The 20,281-nt window shown below is 42.8% G+C and overlaps 1 protein-coding gene across 1 annotated transcript; it reads right to left on the bottom strand.

The window, feature by feature from the left end:
- Positions 1-1,803: 1,803 nt before the first annotated feature.
- Positions 1,804-18,016, bottom strand: si:dkeyp-84f3.5 (uncharacterized protein LOC334144 homolog). The gene is made up of 2 exons (XM_061821005.1): positions 17,757-18,016; positions 1,804-7,016 (listed from the first exon to the last, which is right to left on the bottom strand). The coding sequence occupies exon 2, from the start codon at positions 6,853-6,855 to the stop codon at positions 5,029-5,031; it is 1,827 nt and encodes a 608-aa protein (XP_061676989.1). The 5' UTR covers positions 6,856-7,016; positions 17,757-18,016; the 3' UTR covers positions 1,804-5,028.
- Between the last annotated feature and the right edge of the window lie 2,265 nt (positions 18,017-20,281).

Raw genomic sequence — 20,281 nt, 5'->3', positions numbered from 1 at the left:
CACCCCATCCAGTAGATCCCATTCTGTTTTAATGATGTAACGCAACACTGTAATTGCAAAATTGTTTTTTTTTTTTTATTAACTTGTCAAGGTTGCACAACAGGTTGCCGCGTTGGACTCACGTTTCTGGGGACAGGGGTTCAAATCCCGGCCGCGCCTGTGGGGAGTTTGCATGTTCTCCCCGTGCCTGCCTGGGTTTTCTCTGGGTACTCCGGTTTCCTTCCACATCCCAAAAAATCATTGAAGACTCTAAATTGCCCTTAGGTGTGATTGTGAGTGTGACTGTTGTTTATCTCTGTGATTGGATAGCAACCAGTTCAGGGTGTACCCCACCTCCTGCCTGATGATAGCTGGGATAGGCTGCACCACTCCCGGGACCCTTGTGGGGATGAGTGGCTCAGAAAATGGATGGCTGGATTAACTTGTCACAGCCTTTGTAGTTCTGTTTTATCTTAATATCCTTACCATTTGTTGGGTTGTTCTTAACTTTGAAATGGTAATTGAATTGGATTTATAGCATTTTATTGATACCGTCACAGTGGCCAAAGCGCTTGACAAACTCTTCACACACCAGTGGGCGGCTGTTGCCATCCAAGGTGCTGCCAGGCCCACTGGGAGCAAAGTAGGGTTCAATGTCTTGCCCAAGGATACACTTACATACAATCAGATCCGGGTTAGAACCAGCAACCCTTCTGTTAGAAGGTGACCAGCTCTAACTGAGCCGCAGCTGCCATGCAGTATTGTCTGTGTGTCGTATCTGCTAGCTAAAACGTTTGTTCTATAATGAATAACAATGACCTTCAAACAGAAATGCTGGGCCATTCTGGCAGGTCACAGTTCTGTGTGAAGAACTCCGACCCAGGGATATGGGTTCAAACCGGACCTGTAAATTTCTGTTCTTTTCCCTTGTGTGTGACATACCCAAGTGGTTGATGAATAGCCTTCAATCATCTGAACCATTTACTATCTCCGTAGTGCCCTCGGGTTGGAAAGCACATTGGCTGTTTCTCATGGGGTTGGAGATCTGATTGTTGAAGTTTCATCATTCAGCCATGTAATAAATGACATCAATTTTCCAAATATCCACTTTAGGGACGTCAAGGACATTGGAGCCTATTGTAGTGAAAGGACTATACAATGGTGTTATTAAATCCAGGATGACTTTTAATGGGGAACTCACTAGGAATCATGCTGGTAACAGCTGGAATAAAGTAATCTTAAGTGAATGACTAGACTACAAATAGCCACACTCTTCAAAATACATGAACCAATCCCAAAAGTTGGACTTGTGGACATTCAATTGCATTGTTTACAAATAATTTTCAAAAATGATTCAAAGAGGTACATTCCAATGACTGGGAACACCAAATGATACACAAGCATAACTTTTGGGAGTACACGAATAGCCAGAACCATGGCCATGGACTACAAAAATGTAGAAAAAATTCAAAATGGAATCACTTCCAATAGAGGATGAGGATTAGACAGGATTTCGGATGAGGATTAGACAAGATACAGACATGGATATAGTGTTTAAGACTCACTTATGGAGGTGGGGACATCTTGAAGGTCAAGTCAAAACTATGTCTGTTCTTGTTGTTTCTGAGGACAGCGTACAATATCAAATCTGACCTGACTGACAAATGATCAGTCCAAGGTCTACCCAACCTCTCACCTGAAGTCAACTGGCACGGGACCAGCTGTCCTGTCATCAAGTTAGTGGTATAGAAAATGCATGACATACCAAAACTCCACAAACTGATTAAGATGGCATGTTTGTTCTTCACCTTCCAGACATGCCTAACAAAACTCAAGACTTCATCATGTAAACATTCCGCAGTTTAATCATAGAAAAGGTTGTTGAATATTTTACAAGATGACAAAACCCCTGAAACGCATACAGCAAGCCGAGCCTAATTTGCTCAGTTTTGCAAATATCTGCAGAATGCAAACTGGCAAAATGAGTACTGTACCATAAGAGGTACTGCTGGTTCCAGGTCCCATATGTTGGTTTGAAGACAAGACTCAAATGGAAAAATGACAGTAGCTTAAAAACCAGTATCCAAGGGTTTGTAGCAGTACAAGTGTTATGTCAAGCCCGAGTGTAATTCAAAGGTTACTGACGCGAGAAGAGTATTTGTATTAGCATTGAGGTTATTAAAACCCTGCGTTGCTAAATACAGCGCTAACTTGAGTTAAAGATTCTTTTTTCACATTACGACCCATAGCTTGGTGAAACCTCCACCCCAAAAAATGTTTTACACGAGCTTCAAATGCTTCACTACTCAAGTGAGAAAATGAGAAACTAATGTCCTTGCAAGTGGGCAAGGACAGCCGCAGTTGGTAATGGACTTTCAGCTGCTGATTGAACAGTACAATTGTTTACATGCAATGTGATCTAGTCTTATCTGGTGCATGCAAAAGCACTACATTTGATCAGAACAGCCGTGTGACGTGCAGATCAATGTAAACAACCCGATTTATTGAGATAGGTCAATTGTCGATTTAGGACAGTAGTCGGGATTTGTTTTTCACTTAGGGCATAGCGTGCTAAAAAGTTACAAGCACCACGTAAACCCATCCAGGGATAACATTGTGTAAAATAATAGGAACTAGAAGGACCCTCTGAGTGGAGACCTCAAAGGACAATGCCAGATGGTAGTAGTTTGCGTGCTGCTAGCTCAGCAACATGTCTAATATTGGTTATTTTCACACTGGATATTTCGAGGCATAACATTGAAGTTGGTATTTATTTCAGACATTTGGTTGGTATCTTTGACAGAACTCAAAACACAACCTTGCTGCACCAAATCCGCGCAGGAACATTGCTGCATCCAGTCCGCACGTTCACGCAGCAGTTGGGGCTTGCCCCCCAAAAATAATTGAACGCGTGGTGAAAATGCAATTGAAACTCCTATTTCAACAGAGGGGGCATGAACACTTGGTCTTATGTGTTAAACTTAGCTCTTGTCACAGTTGGCTGCAATGTCAATACCCCACCCCCTCCCCCAAAGACAGAAAACCATTGGAAAATGTCAGCTTTGATTGCCAGTGGAAAAAAAAAAATACTGTAGCCGATTTAGGTGAAACAGCTGAGTTGTAAAATGAGACCTACAGAAGGGATTCCTGGCCAGATGACAAACTAGCTGTGACCTAGCAGATTCCAGGAGTGGTGTCATTAAAGAAACATTTCAAACCCAAACTATGGGTTTTCCCCGCAGTGTGAACACCATGGAATTGAGCAGAATCATCTTTATTGTCAGGAACATGGATGGAAAATTGGTCTCCGCATTTTGACCATCACAGTGATGACACACTTTTTGGTGGAACACACTGGACGAGGCGTTCACTTAAGTGACCGGGGAGCAGTTTGGGGTATTGCTGTCTTGGTCAAGTACAGTACAACCATTTGTCTGTGAGATGATGGTCCGGTCGGGGTCTTGAACCGAGGGCCCCATTGAGAGAGGTGATTTTCTTAACCACAGTGGCACGACTGACCCTACATGATTTTCTATAAATCTCCTGCGTCTATTCGTCAAGTAGTGAGTGAGTGATGATGAGCCCAATGATACAATTCTGTACTTTGCTAGGGAGTCATTTCCTGTGAGGACTCGTGGATCTTTGAATACAACCCTGAGACTGAACGCCAGTCCCAATAGATGAGTCACATGTCGCTAAGGCCGAACAAAGCAACACAAAGTCCAAAGTCATGTTGATTGATTCTTTGAAGTGAGGTGGCTTGTCCACTGGAAGGTCTTATCGCAGGGTCAAGAGTCAACAACCACGTCTACAAAGAGACTCTGCTCTGCTTTTAGTACAAAAAGACTCTATAGGTGTGGGAGAAACTCGTGCCTGGTCAGAATACCCTGAGCATGACAGTTCCCGAGTGAGTAGGACTCATGCTGGTGCTCTCTTCTCACCTGACCTAGCCATGTGCATTTTTTTCCTCCCTCAAGTGGCTCATCAAGTATACCCATTTTGAAGACAAAGACAACATTAAGATAGCCAAGAAAAGGAAGCTGCAGAGGATCTGGGAAGAATAACTTCACGAGTGTATGAAGGGGTGGCAAAGACTAAGACTTCAGGAACATTACTTCAAAAGGGAAAACCTGTAGTTTAAAATTTGGATTTGAAATATACCTTTTATGATACCAGTCCTGGAACATTTCTATCACACCTTGTAAGTGGCCAAAATAACAACATCCGAAGAAATGAAGATAATACCTTGGACAAGTGGCTCTCTATCCAGATCTGGACCAAAGTTATTTGTTCTCCTTAAACTACACCCTTCCAAATATGTCTGTGAAAATCTTTTAAAACCGTATGCCCAAAACAAAAAGTGCATGTGAGTGAGCCAGACACCCTTTAAGGGCACCGTCAAAATTCTTGCCCCTCATGGAAATTGAATTTGTGCCTCCAAAAGTTATATTGGATGACCCTAATTTGCCAAAGATTGTTTTATACCCTCGTTACGAGAATCCCTTAAATATCGTACCCCAATTCCATAAAAAAGGTCAAATAGAGGGACTAAATGGTAGACAACAGTCAGTAATTTCTCTTCATAAATTTAATCAGACAAAAAAAAAAAAAAAAAAAAAATCACAATGGATAACCATCCTGTTGCATAACAGATTGTGTACAAGGAAGAAAATATATAAATGAATCCAAATTGTGACAAATCTGGTATGCCTTCGACAACACCTTGGACAGTAACATTCCTTATTTCTGCAGGTATTCACTAAAATTTTCTGGTAAACATCAATTTTAGACATTGTTCACAGTCAAATCTCAGCTATTGAACATATTTTGTACCAGAACTGCAGAACTGTTTAGTATTCTTCAGAGCTTTTGAAAATACTCATTTGAAAAAAGGGATTCTGTCCTTACACCACTGAAAATTGTATAACAATTCTAAGAGAACTGCCGCAAATGTCCCTTCAATATGGTTATCATTTACACGGAAGAAAATGCTCAACTCCTGAGAGCTCCACTCTTGGCAATATCACTGACATAGGTCAAGCGTCATAGTTACCCATTTTTTTCGAAGCCATGAGAAGTCTGGTGTTGAAGAAACATCTCCAAGCACGAAAATGTCTCTGTGCACTCAGTGCATTCATAGACAACATTGGAATTTCTTTTGTCATTCGGGGTGCGGTCCACGGCGTCATCGTCCTCGATATCATCTCCGTGGCTTTTCACGGGCTCGCCGTTTGTGCCAGGGGCATGAAATGATTGTTCCACACTGGGTTCTTCCCAACCGCTTGGGTGATTCTTAAGGTGGGCCTCAAGTGAGGAAGCAGTCATAAATTTCAAAGTACATATGGGACATTTATAGTGACATCGTTTGTGATAGCGCAAGTGACGCTGGTAAACATATGCCAGGCCAAATTTCTTCCCACATTCTTCACACTTGTATTTGACCCTGTCCGCTTTCTTTGGTTTCATCCCCTCTTGATCTACTTCTGATATCGACTGTTTATTGGCTGCATGATGGTTCTCTGGTCGTAACAGCAAGTGTTTCAACCCTGGTTTCTTTTCTATTTCAGGTTTGTGTTTCAGAGTTAGATGCCTCATGAGATCACAACGCTGAGGGAAATGCCTACCGCATAATGTACATTTGTGCATAGTACCCTTATGGTACCTCATGTGCCTCGACAAGCTACTTGAATGATTGAAGACACGTTGACAAAATTTACAGGGATATCGTTTTCCGTTTTTACTTTTGGTCCTTCTATGTCGAGATTTAAGCGTTATTCTTTGCTTTGAGGGGATCAGTTCTGGAGGCAGATGATACAATTCCTTATTCTGATGCGTGAGCTGATGTTCTTTAAGTGTGATTAAATTTGGGAAACGATTCCCGCATAAGCCACATCTGTATGGTGTGAAAGAGTGCGTAGCGTCAATGTAGCTTGCATTCTGATCACCCGTTTCATTACCATCCTTGAGGTCAGTAAAGTTGCCGTTACTGTAACAGGTATCAAGAGGCCTGTCATTGTTTTTGGACCTCACCTCAATTTCAGATGCAAATGTAGCATTAGATGCTTTACCTTTGCAATGGTGCTGTGCATGCGTCTGAAAATCTGACAACCAAAAGAAATGTAACTTGCACTTCCGACATGGATACGTTTTGTTAAACTTGTGTTCCTCATTGTTCTCTGGATTTCCAGGAGTGGCAAAGATATGACTTTCTTTTTGATGGGCAACCAAAGCATAGGCTTTAATGAATCGCTTTCCACAATGACTACAGGAATGGAACCGTTCTCTTGCATGTTCTTGGAGGTGGATGTCTAATGCTTGTCGACCTTCAAAGAGCCTGCAGCACAAAGTACACCTGAAACTTTGCTCTCTTCTGTACTGATAGTGGCAACGTAAACTATGCAAACTGTTGAAGGATCTACTACATATCTCACAACGGTAATCGACCTGGGGAGGCTTTTCCTTTGGACCGTTCACGTTCAGTGACTTCTGCGTATTTGGCTCCGGGATGGACTGTGTCCTTGGATTTGGAGACAAAGGTTTGGCGACGGGAGTGAAATGTGGCAGGGCTCCGGGAGATGGCGGTTTCACACAGGATTGAGACAGTGAAAAGCCATTTACAACTGCCAGTGTGCCATTTTCCTGCAGCACGTATTCGCGAGGGACTTCAAATCCATTGGATGAGCCGTCAAAGGAAAAGGATTCCAAAGGTCCGTGAATGGCCATGTGGGCTAACACTTGCGTGTAATGAGAAAACCCATCACCGCACTCCGTACAGATGAAGGTACACGGATCTCCACCGAATTGCGTTGAAGAGGCACTATTCAATGCTTTCTGCCTTTCCATGATGAAATGATGCGGCCCATGTGCTGAAGGCATCACTTATGGGAGATTGAGAGAAACTATCCAAACACTCACAAAACTATTTTCCATCAGGGGTTGGAAGCAAAAGTCCTCAGTCTTTCAAACACTCTCCATAAAATGTGTCCTTCGAAGCTGCACGTTGTTGCCCGTATAGGATGTCCATCTTGTAACACCACCTGGAAGGAAAAAAAAAAAAAAGATCAAAATCACTATCAAAGTGGAACACATCTTTAGGCGCAACTAATCTTTAGTCTGATGCTACTTATTATTTTATCTCAAGTACCGATAAATGATAGCTCAGGCAACTTTCTATTGGTGTTTGATTTCAATACTCTCTTTTGTGCTATATAGAGCATTGTTAAGGACTGGTGGTTTTACATGGTTCTTTCTTTTAATTTTCTGCTGATCATACAATAGTGTCGGGGGCGAATCGAGGAATCAAGCAGATTAAATGAAGAAGGAAGAGTGATTTTTTTTTTTAATTAATTACATAATACTGGTCAATACATCCACAAATTTTCCAAGATGCTTATCCTTACAAGGGTTGCTATTCCCATTTCCTTTATTTCAGAGGAAGGAAAAAGTATGCATACCCGTTGAAATTATTAAAATTTCTTCATAAATTGGTCATAAAATCTGATCTGACTTTCATTTAACTGACAAAAAAAAGTCTGCTTGAAATCATACCACACAATTCCATGTTTTTGTATTTTATATTTTAATTGAAAACGTAAACATTCACAGGACAGGGAGGACAAAAAGTAAACCAAGATTGTAGGTGTGGCTTAATGGGCGCTTTAAACGTGCACGTGCGGTCACCGTACTGACGTCAATTCGGCTCTTCTCTGCGTCGTTTGCCTTTACACGAGCGCAACCAGTTGCAGTTTTGAAAATGTGGTCCAGTCCCCCTCCAAGTTAAAGGTGTTGCTACAGCTAGTATTGGCTAGGGCGCCACAGGATGGAGTCTCCTCTGCATTTTTTTTTTGCCCATTTATACCTTGGGGTCTTGTTCACAAGTGAGGGAAGAATGGAACTGGATTGGTGCGCCGTCTGCAGTAATGTGGATTATGTATTGGTCCGATGTGGTAAAGAGAGAGCTAAGTTGAAAGGCGAAACTCGCAATTTACCGGTCAATATGACCCTACCCTCACCTATAGTCACAAGCTGTGGGTCATGACCGAAAGAACAAGATCCCAGATGCAAGCTGCCGAGATTACTTTCCTCCGGAGGGTGTCTGGGCTCTCAAAGATAGAGTGAGAAACTGTCATCTAGGAGGAGCTCAGAACAGAGCCGCTGTTCCTGTGCATTGAGAGGAGGCAGATGAGGTGGCTTTGGCATCTCATTAGAATGCCTCCCAGATACTTCCCAAGGTGAGGTGGAATGTCCCACCAAGAGGAGACCCCAGGGATTCCACAGGACACATTGGAGAGACTTTCTACCTCGGCTTGCTTCGGAACGCCTTGGGATCCCCTCGGAAGAGCGAGAGGGGAGTGGCTGAGGAGAGGGAAGTCTGCGGTTCACTGCTAAAGTCACTGCTTCCGCGACCTGACCTTGGACAAGTAGAAGAAAATCGTTGGATGGATCCTCACTCATTCTGTTACAGATATATATGGGAAAATGCATTGCTTGAGGTACAGTGGTACCTCTACTTACGAATGTCTGTAGTTTTTCGGGGAAATGTCTTTAGTTAAGGAAAATTCAGGATACCAAAGGAAAAATAGGCGCTAGATTCGTAGCCTCCAGAATCCAACGAACGTAAACATCCTGTATCTTGGTCTGTATGCCGCAATAGAGCTGCTCTCCCATTGGCTATCGCTGCAGCACCTTCCTGGCATCCCATTGGCGAGGAGGGATGTCGATCTTTACCTATGATGGACATTGTGTATTTTTGTTTGTGTGGGACGATAGAGCTGCTCTTCCAATGGCTGTCGCCGTACCATCTTTCTGGCATCCCATTGGCTAGGAAGAACCTCAATCTTTACCCATCATGTTTTTCGTTTCCCTTGGACACTAGACTGTCACACGCCGTCACACAGTGGAAAGAAAAACCTTTTCGCGAGTTTTTCCTTTGTGTTTTTTGCAAGTTTATTCACCTTTCTTCACCATGGGCCCCAAGAAACTTTAATGGAATTAAGTTGTGTGTGTACATACGTATGTTTTTGTTCTGCTGTCAAACATCTGCCTCCTCCTCCGTCCCCCATGATGCCTTTTGCTTGTCACTCACCCTTCTCACCTAGTCGCCAAAGCTAATTGAACATTTTTTTCATTATTATTTACATTATGTTCTTACAGAGAAGGTCAGAAGGAGCCACATTGTATCTTTGTGGCTCTAGAGAAAGACTATGACAGAATACCAAGAGAGGAACTGTATGCCTAAATCTGGTGTGGTGGAGAAATGTCAGAATAGTACAGGGCAGAAGAACAGTGGTACTGTATGTGTGACAGAAGAATTTGAGGTGGAGGTGGGACTGCATCATGATCAACTCTGAACCCCTTCCCGTTTGCTGTGATAATAGATAGGCTGAGAGATTAAGTTCGACTGGAATCCCCTTGGACCATAATGTTCGGAGATGACATTGTAATCTTCAGTGAAAGCAGGGAGCAGGTGGAGGGACATTTAGAAAGATGGAGGCATGCACTGGAAAGGAGAGGAATGAAGATTAGCCAAAGTAAAACAGAATATATGTGTGTGTGAATGAGATGGGTGGCGGGGGGAAGATTGAAGACATAGCGAGGGTGGAGGACTTCAAACACTTGGGGTCAACAATCCAGAGCAAAGGTGACTGTAGTAAGGAAGTGAAGAAACGATCTTAAGCATGCTGGAACAGCTGGTGGAAGGTGTCTGGTGTGTTATGTGACAGAAGAGTCTCGGCTAGGATGAAGGGAAAAGTTTACAAAACAGTAGCGAGGCCAGCCACGATCTACGGCAGTGAAGAGACAACAGGAAGCAGAACTGGAGGTGGCAGCAATGAAGATGAACAGGTTGGACAGGATTAGAAATGAGCTCATTAGAGGGACAGCCAATGTTGGATGTTTTGGAGACAACGTTAGAGGGAGCAGACTTTGATGGTTTAGACATGTCCAGGAGGTGAGAGAATGAGTATATTGGTGGAAAGGTGCTGAGGATGGAGTTGCCAGGCAAAAGGGCGAGAGGAAGACCAAAGAGAATGTTGTTGAATGTTGTGAGGGAAGACATGAGGGCAGTTCCTGTTCGAAAGGAAGGTGCAGGAGATGGGCTTACATGGAAAAAAGATGACGCGCTGTAGCGACCCCTAATGGGACAAGCCGAAAGAAAAAGAAGAATTTACATTATGTTGTTTGAATGCTTATTTTTGGTAGGAGGGGAGGTCGGGGGGATTGGAACGGATTAGGCTATTTACTTGTAAAATGCGCTTCTACTTACGAAAAATTCACATCATGAAACGATTTCTGGAACTGATTAATTTTCTAAATACAGGTAACCACTGTAATCTGGCCACATTAGAAAGGAAAATGGTCACTGGACTCGATTGGAAACAAAGAAAATATACTCAGGGCCCTGTTTTCACCAAGTAGCTCCACTCCATTCCATTCCAGTTTGCCCAGTACATTTGCTACTGGTATGGCTCGGTAATCCCTGATCAGGTTTAAAAAGTATAGGAACAAATGGGCTAACAAACCTTCTAAATTGATAACTCTTCCATAAATCAAGACAAGAGCATTTGTCATGGGCTGTTGCACATAGTGAATATTGCACTGAAGCTTGAGTTGAAGAAAATCATGAATTAAATCAAAAAACCGCATTATCTCCCAAATAAGAATCAAACCCCACCCCCAAAAATCATTCAGTCCTTGTACTTACCCAGGGAAGGATGCACAATTGAAAGCATGCAAGATACTAAAGGCAGTGTTATGCTTTTGGTTGTGTTTTGCTGACATACCTTAGCTACTAATATTGTGATAGTCTTTGAAGCTTAGCGTTTGACATTCAGGTCCAGGTGGAGTAAATAAAGCATTTTTTTAAATAATGGTCAAGAAGATATTAAGCATGGATATACTGCACAGACAAGGTCAAGGTCTGTCTTCTGAAGTTACTCTCTTTGTGCTTGCTTGGATTTTCTCTCAGGGCTACGGCCTCCAGCCAGAATCCCAACACACATTTTTTGATTCATTACTGTAGACTCTAAACTGCCGTTAGATGTGAATGCGTGAGTCAACGTTTGTCTCTATATCCTAAGTGATGACTGGTGTTCGTCTACGGTGATACCAAACTGTTGACTCAGTCTGAGTTGGCCTCCACCTTCCCTATCTGATGAACAGAATAAAGGTTTGAAAGAATCTGCTCCCAGTGCAGTCTGCTCCTAGTTTACTTAATGGCAGATAATTTATCAAGAGATGTTAGCGTGTGGCAGTTTTTTTTTTTCCAAGTCTACAGCTGAAACTCTAGGTTTCCTTTTTACTCCACAGAGCATTCCGTGCTGTGCTCTTGCAGTCTTTCTACAGGACGCCCACTCTTTGGAAGCAACAGTGCTGAACTTTCTCCATTTATAGAAAACCTGTCAAACCATGGACTGAATTGAACCAAACTTCTAGATACATTTTTTTAAACCTTTTTTTTTTTTTTTTTTAGCTTTTTACAAGTCAACTTATTAATGGGGGGTCATCTTGAACAACACTGGCTGGACGCTTACAAAACACTGCCTACACTTTTGGTTGATACATCCCATTCCAGATACACACCCAGATAGCCATATACACATAATTGTACCGACACAACAAATGCACACCATACGTTTAGAATGAGGCATGGTACACATCAAGCAATGCTTCTTGACGAGAGACAATTCTGAACCACTGGACAACTTTGCCCCAATGGTTAAGCTCATCGACTGCCAGAGTGGGCAACATAGGTTCAAGACCGCAACTCGATCATCCCCAGGACTCACGGCTGTGGTGACCTTGAACAACACATTGATACACCGAGCTACTCCCCGGCCGCCTCAACTGCCACTTGCTCCAGTGTGTTCCACTAACAAGTGTGTGTGTTCACTGTGAATGGTAAAATACAGAGAATAAATTTGGTCTGCATGCATGTTCATTACAATATAAATGATGATTCTTTGTCGTGGACAGAGCAACTTTAAGCCACACCTTGCATTTTGTGTCATTGACTGGACTCCAGGTTGCCTGACACCTCTGACTGATTACTCAGAGAATCCACAGCCCGGATGTGCACAAACATTTTCCTCCTCGTCCTTACAATAGTTAGTTAGTTAATAGTTATTTTCAATATAAATATGAAAAATGTTTTGTAGGGTATTAAGTTTAGGAAGACTGCTTATTTTTGTGATTTAGATGATCAGAGATTATTTGTTAGAGAGTTTCTTCCAGGTCAAAAGTTGACATACATTTCCTGACTATGGCGTAGCATGTAATCTTGAAATGCATGACTTAGGTCCAATGTTTTGGGTAAACTTCCTCAAGTTTCTGACAGTACTCTGCTGGAATCCTGACCCATTCCTCCAGAAAGCACTGGTATTATTGATTTAGGCTTGTCAGCTGCCTTGCTCGCTCATGCCTTCTCAAATCAAATTTTTGATGGGATTCAGATTAGGACGTTGTGATGGCCAGTCTAAGACATTGACTTTGTTATCCTCAAGCCACTTTTTCACTGTTTTGAAACCTAGGATCATTGTCTATTTGGAAGACCCATTTGGACCCACGTTTTAGCTTCCTGTCTGATGTCTTGAGATGCTTCCTTAATATCGCCGGGTAATAGTCTTTCTTCATGATGCGTCTGTTTTATGAACAGCTCCAGTTTCTGTTGCAGGAATACAGCTCCATAACATGATCTTGCCACCTACGTGGCAGTCGGTATGGTATACACAGGTCTACAGTATTCTCCCTTTTCCCCCCAGATGTAACTTTGGTCATTATGATCAAACAGCTCCACTTTAGTATCATTAGACCACAGGACATGTCTCCTGAAGTTAAGATCTTTGTCTTCATATCTATTTGCAAACTGTAATCTGTCTTTTTTTCTCGTTTCTTTAAGAATAGTGGGTTCATTCTCGTGAAGTGGCATTTCAGCCCATGTCGGTGCAAGATTCACTTCACTGTGGATAATGACATTTTCTTACCAGCTTCATCCAAAATCTTCACAAGGTCTTTAGCTTTTCTACTGGGTTGAGTCACACATTTTGGACCAAAACATGTTCATCTATGGGACACAGAGCCTGTCCCCTTCCTGAGCAGTGTGAAGTCTGTTTGAACAGATGAACGTAGCACCTTCAGGAATTTGGAAATTATACCCAAGGATGAGCCAGACTTGTGGGGCTCCATGATTCTCTGTGATTTCCTGGTCATTTCTTTTGATTTTCCCATGATTTCAACCAGGCAAGCAGTGTGTTTTTGGTGTGGGCCTAAATACATTCCCAGGTGTGCCGTCAATTGACTCATGTTGTTAATTAACTTATCAGGAACTTCCAAAGCCTTCCCCATGTTCTTTAAAGACATTGTACTTTTTGCGTATGTAAACTTTTGGCGTCAGATTGACACAACATTTTTGAAGAAATTCTCATTATTGTGGCATTTAACAAAATTAATGTTGGTGATCTTGACTGACGTGAAACAGGAGAGGTTGAGTCTGATTTAACTTCAGATCTTTTCCTTTCGGCTTGTCCCGTTAGGGGTCGCCACACCGTGTCATCTTTTTCCATCTAAGCCTATCTCGTGCATCTTCCTCTCTAACACCAACAGTCCTCATGTCTTCCCTCACAACATCCATCAACCTTTTCTTTGGTCTTCCTCTCACTTGTTTGTCCGGCAGCTCCATCCTCAGCACCCTTCTACCAATATACTCACTCTCTCGCCTCTGAACATGTCCAAACCATCGAGGTCTGATCTCTTGAACATTGTCTCCAAAACATCCAATGTTGGCTGTCCTTCTTTTTAGCTCATTTCTAATCCTATCCAAGCGAGAACCTCAACATCTTCATTTCTGCTACCTTTAATTCTGTTTCCTGTCGTTTCTTCAGTGCCACAGTCTTTAATCTGTACATCATGGCCGCCTCACCACTGTTTTCTAAACTTTGCCCTTCACCCTGGCGGAGACTCTTCTGTCACATAGAAAACCAGACACCTTCCGCCAACTGTTCTACCCTGGTTGGACCCGCTTCTTCACTTGCTTCCCACACTCATCATTACTTTGGATTGTTGACCCAAAGTATTTGAGGTCGTCCACCCTCGCTATCTCTACTCCCTGTTGCCTCACACTCCTCACCTCCACCCCTCTCATTCACACACACATATATTCTGTTTTACTTTGGCTAATCTTCATTCCTCTCCTTTCCAGTGCATGCCTCCATCTCTCTAAATGTCCCTCCACCTGCTCCCTGCTTTCACTGAAGATTACAATGTCATCTCCGAACATCATTTTCAAAGTGGATTCCAGTCTAACCTCATCTGTCAGCCTATCCATTACCACACCGAACTGGAAGGGGCTCAAAGTTGATCATGATGCAGTCCCACTTTCATTCTTCTGTTACGCCTACAGCACACCTCACTACTGTTCTGCTGCCCTCATCCTGTACTATTCTATTACTATTCCTCCCCCACACCAGACTTCCGCATGCAGTAGCACTGTTCCTCTCTTTGTACTCTGTCATGGGCTTTCTCTAGATCCACAAAGACACAATGTATCACCTTCTGACCTTCTCTGTACTTTTCTATTAGCATCCTCAAGGCAAATAATGCATCTGTCGTACTCTACCTTGGCATGATACCATACTGTTGCTCGCAGATACTTACTTCTGTCCTGAGTCGAGCCTCCACTACTCTTTCTCAGAACTTCATTGTGTGGCTCATCAACTTTATTCCTCTATAGTTCCCACAGCTCTGAACATCCCCTTTGTTCTTAAAAATGGGAACTAGAACCCTTTTCCTCCATTCTTCAGGCATCTTTTCGCCCGCTAGTATTCTGTTGAACAAGTTGGTCAAAAACTCCACAGCCACCTCTCCAAACTGCTTCCATACCTCCACTGGTATGTCATCAGGACCAACTGCCTCTCCATTTTTAATCCTTTGTAGTGCCTTTCGAACTTCCCCCTTGCTAATCATTGCCATTTCCTGGTCCTATCCCACCTGTCAACAGGCAGGGTACAGACTTGCGTCTTCTACTCTTCCTTCTCTCCCATTTTCTTCATTCATTAACTTCTCAAAGTATTCTTTCCAACTATTCAGCACACTACTGGCAATACATTTTCATCTGTATCTTTAATCAGCCTTACCTGCTGCACATCTTTCCCATCTCTATCCCTCTGTCTGGCCAACCTATAGAGATCCTTTCCTCCCTTCTTTCGTGTCCAACCTGGTGTACATGTCGTCATATGCCTCTTGTTTAGCCTTCGCCACCTCTACCTTTGCCCAACGTCGCGTCTCAATGTATTCCTTTCGCTTCTCCTCATTCCTCTCACTGTCCCACTTCTTCTTTGCTAATGTCTTTCCTTGTATGACTTCCTGTATTTTGGGGTTCCACCACCAGGTCTCCTTCTCCTATTTCCTACCAGAAGACACACCAAGTACTCTCCCCTGCCTGTCTCTCTGATCACCTGATCATCAATCTGATTCAACTTCTGATAATGAAACAAAATATGAAATGTATTTTTGCACAGTGTATGTGAACTTCTTGCTTCAACTGTGTAAAAAAAAAAAAATCAGGTTTCAATAGGGAAAAAAAAATAAAAATCATGCGTTTTTTTTTTCTGCTCTCCATCACAGTGGCCATGATTGCTGAATTCCCTGCAACCCTGTCCCGCCCAACTGTCAATCAAATACTATTCCCTCCACATTTGAGCCACAAAAATATATTGGTCTTAACATTCTCTCTATTTTTTTGTGTCTGTGCTTCCTTGGACCACTGTGATTTAAAAATTCAGATTACAGCATTTACCTTCTCATCAGAACACTAAATAATTTTATTTGTGTTTTTACAAACTTATCACAAAAACATCAACACACTTATGTTCTTTTAACGACACAGAAAATAATAATACAGCCAACCCAAGCCAACTATGATATATAAATTTGAAAGGGTTATTTAATTTATTTTCATTAATTCCAAATGATATCCCCACCTGTTTTCTTGGTGTAAAACTGAATTATTGTTTGTACAAAATCTTTTGCAATGCATGCCGGCAGCTGAATGATGCTCACAAACAGTTTTAAGGTTATTCTTCTCTATTCTTTGTAAATTTCTCTATTTTTTGGTGTGACTCCAAAAACAGGTCAGTATTAAGTTTCAATCAATCAATCTTCTTCTTTTCATTTCAGCTCATCTCGTTAGGGCCGGCACAGTGCGTCATCTTTTTCCATCTCAGCCTATCTCGTCCATCTTCTCGCTAACACCAACTCCCCTCATGACTTCCCTCACAACATCCATCAACCTTCTCTCGCTCTTTTGCCTGGCATCTCCATTCTCATCACCCTACTACCAATATACTCACTCTCTTCCCTCTGGAGGTGTCCAAACCGTCAAAGTGTCCCTCAAACTTTGTCTCCAAAATATCTGATTTTGGCTGACCTCCTTTTTCATCCTACCCAACCTGGTCACTCTTAGAGAGAACCTCAAGATCTTCATTTCCACCCCCTCTCGCTCTGCTTCCTCTCCAACAGTACATCCATCCATTTTCTTGTCCGCTTACCTTCACAAGGGTCACGGGGAGGGCTGGAGCCTATCCCAGCTGTCAACGGGTAGAAGGCGGGGTACACACTGAACTGGTTGCCAGCCAATCGCAGGGCATATCGAGACAAACAGCCGCACTCACAATCACACCTCGGGGCAATTTAGAGTGTCCAATTAATGTTGCACGTTTTTAGGACGTGGGAGGAAACCGGAGTGCCCGGAGAAAACCCACGCAAGCATGGGGAAAACATGCAAACTCCACACAGGCGGGTCCGGGATTGAACCCGGGACCTCAGAACTGTGAGGCCAACACTTTACCATCTGAGCCACGTGCCGCCTCCATCAGTCCAATCAAATCAATGAACAGTCCAATTTGACATTCACAATTGTTGACAGAATCAGGATTGTATCATGTTCCTTCAGTGTTTTATTTTTTTTTTAAGAGACAAAAGTCCCAAATTATGAAAAAGATCAAGACCAATGCCTTTATTCCAGTTTCTGTGCCTCTCCATTTAATATATTATACACAAAAATGTTGTAAAAACTGTGTAAAGATAAATGATGTAGTTTCCATTGTCTCGTGGAAGAGGATTTTGTCTCTCTTCCTGTCACTCTACGTCACCAGCATTGATAGATGACCACGTTTCCTGTGGCAGATCTGATAATTTACCACAGCATTCTAATCTCTACCAAGAAGTAACACTGAAGTTAGTACACAAAAAAAGTTTAAATGCTATTTAGCATGATTTCATTCGTATGTAGAGAAGCTGTGTCCCATAGTCAATGGATAATCCAAATCTAATTCACTCCTAGTAACAGATAGCACAAAAATAAATTTGCACAAAATATATTTCACGAAATGATATATATCATAAAGAGATGCAGTCCAAGCATTTAGAAACCACGAAAAACGTCAACGGGGAAGTCCAAAAATATCTGCAGATCGAGACCTCAACGCCGCCAGATGGAGACAGGACAACTCGGCCCATTTTAATTATTCTCATTTTACTTCTACGATACCGAAAGTCACATCCTTGTGGGACGCGCACACGGTATAAAAAATTGAACGGCAAATGTGAGTCAGCAAGAATAGTTCTGCACGCCATCTTATTTCAACGCTTTTGTCTCAGTTTGCATTCGGGGCTCGGCAGCGTTAGCACCCCACCTCGCTAACCGAACGTCATATAATTGGCACATTTGCTCCATGACGTATGCCAACAGCGACGCCGTGATAGTTAAGGAAGGTAGCACTTACTGGGGGATTGATCACGATGGTTGACAAGGCCACAGTGATCCGCGAAGGGTTCCCCAAAAACCGAAGCCCGTTGCTAGCTCGCTGCTTCCTGCTCCGGGCAGGCCGGACCACCCAAAGATCCTGTCGAGCAGGAAGATGGCGTCAAGTGATTTTTTTTTTTTCCTTCTCCTTCGGGACGAAAGGTCACATCGCGCTAACCGCTTCTCATTTATTAAACGGGTTGCTTGTGAGCAAATGTGTGCCATGCGGGCGATTCGCTGTGCGTACACTCGGTCAGCGATGCTTACATTTTTCACTTGACATAATATTAATAATAATGGAAAGTGGTCGCAGAATTTTAGGATCCACTTTGGAGAAGAGCCTTGACCGTTCTCTACACAGCAAACCAAGAAAACAGTTACTGACTCTTTCTGTTGGCAAATTAAAATCAACCCATCAATTATCTGAGCCGCTTATCCTCACAAGGGCCACGGGAGCGATGGAGCCTATCCCGGCTAACCTCGGGGAGCAAGAGGGGTACACCCTGAACTGATTCCCGGGGCACATAGAGACAAACAACAGTCACACTTACAATCTTACCTATGGGCAATTTAGAGTGTCCAATTAATGCATGTTTTTGGGATGTGGGAGGAAACTGGAGATCCCGGAAAACCCCACACAGGCACAGGGACAACATGCAAACTCCACACAGGTGGGCCCGGGATTTGAATCCCAGTCTTCAGAACTGAGAGGAGGCAGATGCTTTAACCGGTCATTATCGCGCCACGAGTATCTCCATCCATCCATTCTCTTAGCCGCTTATCCCCACGAGGGTCGCGGGAGTGCTGGAGCCTATCCCAGGTGTCAACGGGTAGGAGGCGGGACACACCCTGAACTGGTTTGCCAGCCAATCGCCGGGCACATCGAGACAAACAGCAGCACTCGCAATCACACCTACGGGCAATTTAGAGTGTCCAATTAATGTTGCATGTTTTTGGGATGTGGGAGGAAACCGGAGTGCCCGGAGAAAAGCCGCGCAGGCACGGGGAGAACATGCAAACTCCACACAGGCTGGTCCGGGATTGAACCTGGGACCTCAGAACTGCGAGGCCAACGCTTTCCATGCCGCCACTCGAAATTAAAAATATAAAATCATGGGTCTTTTGAATAAATTCTCAATATACAAACTACTAGCCTTAGTACTACATAGTTCTGTATTGATTTTGAAATAGGTACAAAATTCAGGGCGACGTATTTTAGATTGTATATTCAAGCTTTTATAAAAGAAGATGCATGAGTTAGGCTTAGATGGGAAAAGATGACAGGCTGTGGCAACCCTAAACGGGACAAGCCAAAGGAAAAGAAGAAGATGATATTAAAGCTTTTATAAGTCACCATAAGTTGTGACATCACCCTTTTTGGGGAAAATACTTCATAACAACATTCCATAAATTGCTGCAATTTGACAGCTTTAGCACTGTCAACATACAATTTTTTTTTATCTTTACAGCTCGCACTGTTTATGTATGAGTATGTTGACCGTCATGCAAATTTTGAGGTAGGCTTGGCTATGCCATATCCGCATTTGGGTGACAGGTGATCCGGTGCCTATCCCGGCGGGACAAGAAGTGGGGTACACCCCGGACTGGTCGCTAGCCTCTTGCATGGATTAGCATTATTTTACATCCCTTTTCAATATCGCTCGCAGAAAGCTGGAGCCTAACCCTGGTGATTTCAGGCGAAAGGTGGGATACACCTCGGACCAGTTCCCAGTCAGTCGCAGAGCACATACAAAGACGGACAGCCATTCAATTTCATATTCATATTCAATTTCGTATTTACACTATCACTGAATTGGGACCGAACTGACGCAGTGAATGCAACGCTATACCATCAATGACACTTTGAAAACTACATCATTCAAAATCGAAAGACTACTTGAGCCTACAGTGATCAGCATGCTTCATCATTCAGAATGTGGCCGATGATTAGCGTGTATGATATGGTAACATTTTATTATCAGTCCTCGATATACAGTATGCGGAACATCCAGGGACCACGGGAACAAAAACAATACAAAAGAGAGAAAACAAACCTCGAAAAAGACATGACTTTTCCTCACAGTGCACTCTGGCTTCCTCGCATAAAAATATGCACGCAAGGTTTATACGATACTTTAAATATTCCATAACTTTTGTGAGTATGAATTGTTGTCTTTATGTGCTTCGCGATTGTCTGGTCTTGAGTCCAGAGCAGAGTTTTGCTTTAACCTAAGGTTGTTGGTATTTGTTTGAATTAAAACAAAGAAAACCACACAACAAATGGAGATGCACAATTTGACTGGTTATTTAGCCAGGCAGTTTTCAGACAACATGGAGGAACAATATACAGGTACCTCTCGATAAATTAGAATAATGCCATAAGTTTAGTTATGTAGTTCAAGTCAAAAAGTAAAACTCATCGTAGAAAAGCACTACACACACTCAGAGTGAAGTATGTCATGATTTCTTTTAAATTGCAGTAATTCCCGGGCTACAGAGCGCACC

The sequence above is a fragment of the Syngnathoides biaculeatus genome, chromosome 5, assembly GCF_019802595.1.
Source record: "Syngnathoides biaculeatus isolate LvHL_M chromosome 5, ASM1980259v1, whole genome shotgun sequence".
In the NCBI taxonomy this organism is placed as follows: Eukaryota; Metazoa; Chordata; class Actinopteri; order Syngnathiformes; family Syngnathidae; genus Syngnathoides; species Syngnathoides biaculeatus.
This window is presented reverse-complemented; position numbering and strand designations above follow the sequence as displayed.